At 37.7% G+C, this 8,594-nt stretch overlaps 1 protein-coding gene across 1 annotated transcript in view; it reads right to left on the bottom strand.

Moving 5' to 3' along the window:
- Positions 1-4,726, bottom strand: part of pax5 (paired box 5) — a 46,013-nt gene extending 41,287 nt beyond the window's left edge. The window contains exon 1 of the mRNA XM_028447032.1: positions 4,570-4,726. Coding sequence (XP_028302833.1) covers positions 4,570-4,612 — 43 coding nt within the window. The 5' untranslated portion in view covers positions 4,613-4,726. The remainder of the gene's footprint in view (positions 1-4,569) is intronic.
- Between the last annotated feature and the right edge of the window lie 3,868 nt (positions 4,727-8,594).

Here is an 8,594-nt window from a genome sequence, read left to right on the forward strand (position 1 = left end):
ATAAAGCCAGACAGCAGTATCTATATTTTCAAATGTGACTAGACTTTAAAAGATGAAATAAATAGTATTTAGTGTTTTCTGTCTTTTGTGGGCATTGTGCTTGCATTGCACAAAAACAGTACAGACAAATTGTCACAATGTCATGTTTTTCTTCAAAATAAATAAAAAAGGAATCACATCTGGAAACCTGCCTCTACTGATCCCACTGTAATGTTGTTCCTAACTGTCATTATTTCCTTAACGTCACAGATCAAGTGTTTGGCTTTGTATGAAAAAACTAATAAATGTCTTGGCTATCAGATTGAAAGATGACATCATTGATTTAAAAAAAAATAAAAATAAATTTAAAAACCATGCAGATACCCAAAGATCTGTACTTTGTATGTGTTTTTGCAGCTATCTGCATCTTTTTAAATAGATGATATTAACTAAATATGAAATCAAATAATGACTTTCTGAGGTTTCTATCTTTAGAAAATAGTTTGTTTAAGCTTGCAAACATTATGTGCAGATACACTAATAAACACTATGTCCATCATTCATTAAAAATATGTTTTCAAATGCATTTAGAAATAGTTGAACGTGTTTAAAACATCATCCCAAAGATCCCCAACAACACCTTGTGCAGCTCTTCTAGAAGTTTGACCACTGGGACAGTCAAGACACTTCATTCTTAAAACAGAACCTTTGGCATTATATTTTGTTGTTGTTGTTTTTTTTTTTTAAAGTCATTTTACCACATTCAGAGGGAGCATCTGCACACCGACATGCAATTCTGGACACCATATAAAGCAAGAAAAACCCTGCTGACCTACATGGACACATTGAATTCTTTTCCACTTGCTTTAGCTTTCTGTGAATGCTTTGTATAGTTATTATTTCTCCCTCCTCTATATCATTACTTCTCGAATCCTCTCTGTGAATAAAAGCCAGATTCTTTTTGCACATACATTTATAGAAGCCTGATGTGTTACGTCCTCCTCACCACAGGTATCTGCAGAGAAGACTCGCTCTTCCTCTCCCTCCTTTTCAGATAAGAGTAAATGAAATGGTTCCTTTCACCCTTCCTATCTGGGCCAGGGCATGAAATACGCCTTGCTTTGTAAAGAGATGGAGAGGAATGACTTGTGACCTACAAAAACCTCCCGATAACTATTTATTCACTTATCTGTGTATTTACAGTTGCCATTAGGCGTTGAGGCTCTCATCATTCTTGGGGTAAGCAATGGAAATGATGTGTTGGAAATGTCTTTTAGAATAAATCCTGCTTATAAATACTGTTGGGGACAGATGTACAAACGCAAGATTATTTGAAAGCTTTTTGTTTAATTATCTAAATACATTAGAAATCTACACCTTTTTTTTTTTTTGGTGGAAGGGATCTAAGTCTACAGAACAAACATGACACTTCTGTGATGCTTTACAATGGAGGAGAAAGAGAGAATTCAGAACAGATGCTTTCTTTACAACTGTTTGGTTTATGGACATCCATCATTTTTAAATGAATGAGAAAGCCACTTGTTTGCAAATATGTAATCAGAGTTGGAAGCATCAGGAAGCATTTAGTGGTGAAGATGTCCAATTCTTTGCCAAATTTGGAGTCTGGACCTGTTAGTGGTCCTCTTTTAGAAGCTGAACCTCATTTCTTTCTCAGGGGGAAGTGTTGGCAGAGCCAGCAGCTTCATTTTCATCCTGCTGAATCAGAGAGGGACGGAGACAGCCAGGGGACCAGAGGTCATTATGCATCCCTGTTGTATTTTATTTATTTACCCTTTATAGAAGCTGACTTAAGAGCCCTGCCCTTCCTTAAATGTTTGATTGATTCACTGTTTCTGCAGGTAAGAATATACAGAGATAACGAAAAATATATTTGAACTCCCTCATCCATAAAATAAGGTCCATTATGCCCTCTGTCTCTCTCTTCCAGATACATTCCTCAGTCTCTTTCTCTCTTTCTCTGAGTCTTTCCCTTTGTCCACCTCTCTCTCTCTCTCTCTCTCTCTCTCTCTCTCTCTCTCTCTCTCTCTCTCTCTCTCTCTCTCTCTCTCTCATCTCTCTCTCTCTCGCTCTCTCTCTCTCATCTCTCATCTGCCTCGTCACGGCCTGACGATTCAAAAATAAAGCAAAGCAGGAAAGAGAAAGAAATCGGCAACAAACGCCACGACTCCTGTCGTTTCCTCGCTCTCTTTTCTTCACTTTTCTCTATCTCATAAAAAAAAAAAAAAAAGACAGAAGAAATGACTTTTGGCTAGAAAAGCTCTTTGGAAAGTTGCCTGCAAGAATACAGATGAAGCACATTTCCTTGAGCAAACATACTGAATAGATGTGTGAGATGTGGAAGACAAGCGATGTGGATGCATGTTGTTATTCTGTGTTTTTCTGAGAGATAATTAATATTTCGCGGCTCAGGGAGGCTGGTTAAAAAACAATTATCAGAGGCTGTCAGAGGAGGTCTGTTTGGTGGCGATCCCCCGGAGAAAGCAATGAGAAAAGAAAAAAAAAACGAAGAAATCATAAATTCAAATCCACAACAATGGTCCATTTGACACAGCCTGGTTTGGTGCGTTGCATAACTGGATAAATGCATTAACTGTGAGTTGTTTTCATCTTTTTTTCCCCTCTTTTTTGCTTTGGCAGATCAGATTTTATTTTTGTTAACTCACTGGCCAATAAGGTAGCCCATGGCCTCCTCTGTTTAATATTCGCTTTGCCCTCTATTACCATTACAATAGGTGATTATGAAATTCAGCTCATTATCATTACAATATAGGCCTAACTTGTATATGGCATTTTTTTTTTTTTTTTTTAAAAAACATCTATGCTATGTAGCCTATTGTAAGGCGTTATTGGAAGGAGTTATTATTCTATCGAAAAATCCAATATGAACAACGAAATAAACCTGATAACCCCGTGCGTAAAAGTAGGACTTTCTGTGGAAAACACGTAAAAATTACACAACGCTGGATATTCTAAATGTTGTGTTTAAGTAAATCATAAAATAAAACATGTTAACACTGACGCGCATCGTCTCACAAACCCGCAACGATGCACAGAAGTTGAACATTTTGTTACGGATGTGCACTTTACGCAGCGCTCGTTTCCATTCACCATGAACTACTGCACATCTCCAAATTTTCACGCATCACAGGCGATTTATTTCTATCTATGCGTGTGAGTGTATCTCTTCCCCTTTGACATTTTTGGTGTAATCGTTTTAAAGCGTCACCCTAGCTTTGACATATATAACTTTAGCTCCGCTGTCAGCCCCGCGGATCATTGGCTTTGGTGAGGTGGCGAGATGTGGGAAACTCTGATTCGTTCTAGCTTTTGGGGATGGAGGAGTGTGTCCCGCTTTTATTTTAATCCTGCGGGATAACACAACGCTAGACCTCTGTCAGTCATACGGCTTCTCTATCGTTGTACAGCAAAAATAATAATAATAAAAAAGTGCATTAAATACTCATGATACGGTTACTGTTTGAAATTAATGTGCTTTGTTTTTTCGTTTTGTTTTTGCCTATAGTGTCTAAGGTCTCTAGCCTTTTAAGAAATAAATTATGTTCGCGTTTAGGCATTTGTAACCAACGATTCGTGCTTTAAATCAATTCATTTGGCATGGCATAAAGTTGTTTTAATAATGCAATATTTTAACGAGTGAAGTTTAAAGAGTAAAGTAATTAAAAATATATATTTTTAATTACTTTTTGTTCAATGTTAAGATAAAGAAGAAAAGCATAGGGCCGCCCGCAAAGTTGATCCGATTTAACCAGAGCAGCACAAGCAGCTGCCCTTTAAATAACATAATTACTGCTTCAAATAACAACGAAAAATTACTTTGCTAAGATATAAATGTTTTAAATATTCATACTGAGACTTTTTTCTTTCTCTTTTTTTTTTTTTTTAATTTTTTTTTTTTTTTTAAATTCTGCTGTTACTGCTTCACACCCGAGAGAACGTGTGGCTGCCTAAAGTGTTTAGGCGGAAACACTGCTGGAAGTGTGGATCAAGTTCAGCTTTTAGTCATGCTTTGTTGCCCCAGCGGGTCTCTCTCTCTCTCTCTCTCTCTCTCTCTCTCTCTCTCTCTCTCTCTCTCCCTCTCTCTCCCTCTCTCTCTCTGTCACTCCTCTGACCCCTTCACCACGCAACACTGCACATGGTTTCTCAAATGGCACCAACAAATAAAATGCATGTAGGCCTTCAGCCAAAATTTCACCGCAGTATCCAAAATCCCTTTGAGCTCCTTATCGCATCTATACCTCCAAAGACTTTACACCTGCTACACTTTTACACTGAGTACATTCAATATACACAGGGAGGGATTATAAAGGCAATATAAAAGCAAGAAAATATCAACATGCTAGATTATTTCAATAGAAATAAGTATTGCGTGGAAATAAAATACACTTACTAATGTGTATTTTTTGTTGGTTTTATATTTCTCCAGAAAATAAAAATAAAAAATTTCAATAAAATGAAATGCATACAATAAAAGAGCTCTGCTGCTGCCAATAGGTCCAGAGGTTCAATTAAGGGCAAACAGGAGGAATTCAGAAAAGCTTGTGAACTTACTGTGCATTGCTGCAAACGGGTCGTGCTTACAGTGGATCTCCATCGTTGTTTCAGGGATGAGAGGATGATGTGCAATGGTTGGTTTTTGTTTTTGTTCTTCTTTTCTCCGCCGGACGCCCTGGTTGTAGTGAACCAACTAAAGAGAGGAAAGCGACCAGGTCCCTATGCCAGACCAAGGAAATTAATTTTGCTCTTATCAAATTAATCACCGAGTGACAAAATGACACTAGGCTCCTGGAACTGGAAAAAATATATATAGACAGGAGAATTAAAAAAATTAAAAAATTAAAAAAAAAAAAAAAAAAAAGAGAGAGAGAGCGTCAAAAATATGATTCAAAGACCGTCTCCAGCTCGGATCAGAACTCTCCGGAACCAAAGGAAAACAACGATGGAGTGCATTCCTTTAGCAGATTGTAGCAGTTCCAGTGCGAAGACAGAAGAAAAACGTCAAAGTTTTGCAGAGGAGAATGAAATTCTCTGAAAAATCAAAATAGTATCTCCTTTCTGTCCTCTGGTGGGTCCGCTGACCATGGCCCCTGTGCCAGTGTCCTTTCAGCTCAGGAATAGTTTATAGTAAACATGGAAAGGTTCAAAGAAGCAGAAATGTAACAGTAATTCTGCTCCTTCCACTGTGCAATTCTGCAGAGACTTTGTAAACCTTTTCTTTTTTCTTTTTTTTTTTTTAATATTTTTTACATCAACACTTTTCTCAGCTTAGAGCAAAAGAGTTGACATTTTGAAGTCTCGTATACACAAGAAGAAAAATAAACGACAAAAAATAAAATGACCAGAAAAATAATCAAAGTGGCTTTTCTGGATCGATTCAACTATTGAAATGATGTTGTTCTTCTGGTCCGTGTAGACGAGCAGCAGCAGCAGCAGCAGCAGCAGCAGCAGCTGTCGGTCACTCTGTGTCAGTGAGCACCAGGACTGGATGTGCAGCCTTATCCCAGCTGATGTGAGACTTTGGAGCGTGGATTCTTTGCCTTGTCTGTGAAAAACTGTCCCGTTCAACATTCCAAACATGTAACAAACGTCTTCCTTTCGTGACGTGCTCCCAAACCGGCTCCTTGGACCGGGGTGAAGAGCGCCCTACGCCCAGCTCCCGCAAGGCGCGCGGCGCGTTTCAGGACCTGCTCTCGTGCGGACAGCGCTCGCGCTCACAGCCCCCCGGTACCCTAACCACGCGCGTCGGCCAGCTGCCCGTCACTCACACAGAATCCAACCAATCAAAACGTGAATATTGAATCGACGTCACAGCTAGCCTTCTGATTGGTCCCGATGGAGGAAGGCTCCTGACTGGTCAAAAAAAAAAAATCCCCTCAGCCAATGAGGTGCCGCGTGCAATATCCGTCCACCAATGAGCAGCTGCGCTGGAAAAGACACTGGGTTTGTATAGTTGAATACTTTGATTTCAATTATCAAATTAAAAAACGTAACACGGTCAACCATTTATTCTCGTTTGCGTTCAATTTATCACGTCATTATCAAATGGCTAATTAATTAACAGTCATTGAAAACGGGGCCTTATAAAGGCAGACAAAGCTCAGTTAGTAAAACAGCAGATTTCGTTATTTTTGGACTAAATAGGCCTACAGATTTAAACATAACAATAGCTAGCATTATTATAGCATCACTTTTAATCAAACTTTGTTTTGTTATTATTATTTGACACATATCATAAACTATATAGTTTACAGAAATAGGAAATCCCATATCAGAATAACATGCATCTAATGCAATTCTAAATCCTTTTTATCTGCAGTTGTTTTAGTTTACCTTTGATTATGTATTGTATTTGTAGATATTCCTTGTATTTCATTGTATATAACCTAACAACTTGTTTTTCTCTTTCACACACACACGTTTTCTACATGCAATTTTCTGAATTAAATTTTGTTCTGGCGTTGAGGGGTTAAATCATTTGTACTTGCATAATTATAAATCTGTTCTAAATCTCTGGCTTGAGGAGAACTGGAAGGAAACCTATGAAACGTGCTTATTGCCTAATTGATTGTTGCCTAACAGACTGTGTATTAATGAAATGCAATTGGTGAGCTCCGCTTTTTCACTCCAAAGTGGAAGAGAAACAGAGAGCAGGCATTCAATACACGTTGTCCCACCTGATTTGAGAAAGCATATCAAAACCTCTTCCCTGTAATATTAACCACACAAATAGCCTAAAGCATGAGCCGAATTAAAAAGTGTTATTTTCCCCTTTTTCCCCGTTTCAAGACATTTAATCATTTCTCCTCCTCACTGATTGGCCCTCAGATTAGACACATTTTGATATATCATACTTCATAGTGTAATTGTCAGTCTGATCCAATGCTGTATGTCAGAGGCCTACATGAGACAAATACAACATGAATCCATTTGAACTTATTCTGTATATTTTTCCAGATTTATCCCAGAAGAGTAGTGTGGTTGAAGTACCTCAAGGCAATGTGCCTGTTACTGAAAGGTCAGTGAATATTATTATGGAATTTAAAATGTATATATGTTAACATTTTACATGTAGGTTTTCTCATCTTTTCTGCATGCAACGTGCCTGGTGTGAAGCACCATAAGTGTATTCAATATATATTATTACCACGTTTAAAAACAACATGGATTATTTCCACAAACGTCACACATAAATAAAAAGCTAATAAATCTTTTTTGTCTTAATTTGAGCCCCGAAACCTAATTTATTGTCTTGCATTTTTCAAACAAATCTTCACAATGTGAACCACTAGGGGGCGTAAAAACTTCAAACGTCACACATTGTGCAGGCAGCCATACATCCACACTTACAAGATAAGAGTCACACCGCAACTTTTCCACCGAAGTGATCAACCACCCAAGTCATGCAGCTGAGAAATAAACTCAGGTTATAATAAACACCTGAACGCATCATCATCTAAAGCACCAGAACCAGCACGCAATAAGGACATACCTTCCATTCTGTTCACTGACAAACTCTCATCTCTCTTATTTTCTATTTCATATTTTACTGTATCTCTGCTGTATTGTACTATGACAGACATAGTAAATCTGTTAAAGAGAAAATAAATGAAACATTTATTAATTCTTCAGGGTACAATTAAGGTACTGGATGGATTTAAGGCCTTGGTTTAGGCCTTACTACGACCAAATACAGCAGTGGGAGTAAAATATGCACCAAAACAATCTAAAAATGGCTTAAATAAAAATAAATCTATATATTTCTTACTGTAATTGATCTATATTTTTCCTCTTACAGAATGCCTAATATAAGTCATCGTGTTTAAATAAACAAGTCAACTTTAGTGTATTGGATATTTACAATGCTGAATCGAAATACTATAAAATACATGCAGACAGTTTATTGAGATACAGACACAGTGATCTCCTTTCCAACATGCATAAAATAAATAAATTGTTGTCCTCACTCTGATTTGCAAATGAAACAAATACGCAATTAAAAAAAAATAAAAAATATTCCAAACACAATCAATCATGTATACAAATTGTTGTTGCTTTATGGGTTGAAAAATTTGGTAAAACTTCCATCAGGGCAGGACGACTTTAATCCGGGGATCCAACCCTTATTAGCATATTTCATTACCTCTGTGTGTGTGTGTGTGTGTGTGTGTGTGTGTGTGTGTGTGTGTGTGTGTGTGTGTGTGTGTGTGTGTGTGTGTGTGTGTGTGTGTGCGTGTGTGTGTGTGTGTGTGTGTGTGTGTGTGTGTGTGTGTGTGTGTGCGTGCGTGTGTGTGTGTTTTATAAAACATTACTAAGAAGTTGAGTTGTGATAATCATTTTTGGAGGCAAATTAAAGCCAGTGTCGTTGTCTGAGAGTTTTACCTCCTCCATCCATCCACCATGACAGCGGCTGTTTTGCGTTTTACGCCCGAGTCTCAAAACGAAAAAGCAATGAAAAATTAATAGCGCATGTTAACTCCACCAGCTCGTTTATTACACGCCCGCTGACTGTAAACATAATGAGAAAGCTCCCGTATCTCTTCTTAAGTTTTCATTTGCTTCCGAAATGTTAAAAAAAA

The sequence above is a fragment of the Gouania willdenowi genome, chromosome 1 (assembly GCF_900634775.1).
Source record: "Gouania willdenowi chromosome 1, fGouWil2.1, whole genome shotgun sequence".
In the NCBI taxonomy this organism is placed as follows: domain Eukaryota; kingdom Metazoa; phylum Chordata; class Actinopteri; order Blenniiformes; family Gobiesocidae; genus Gouania; species Gouania willdenowi.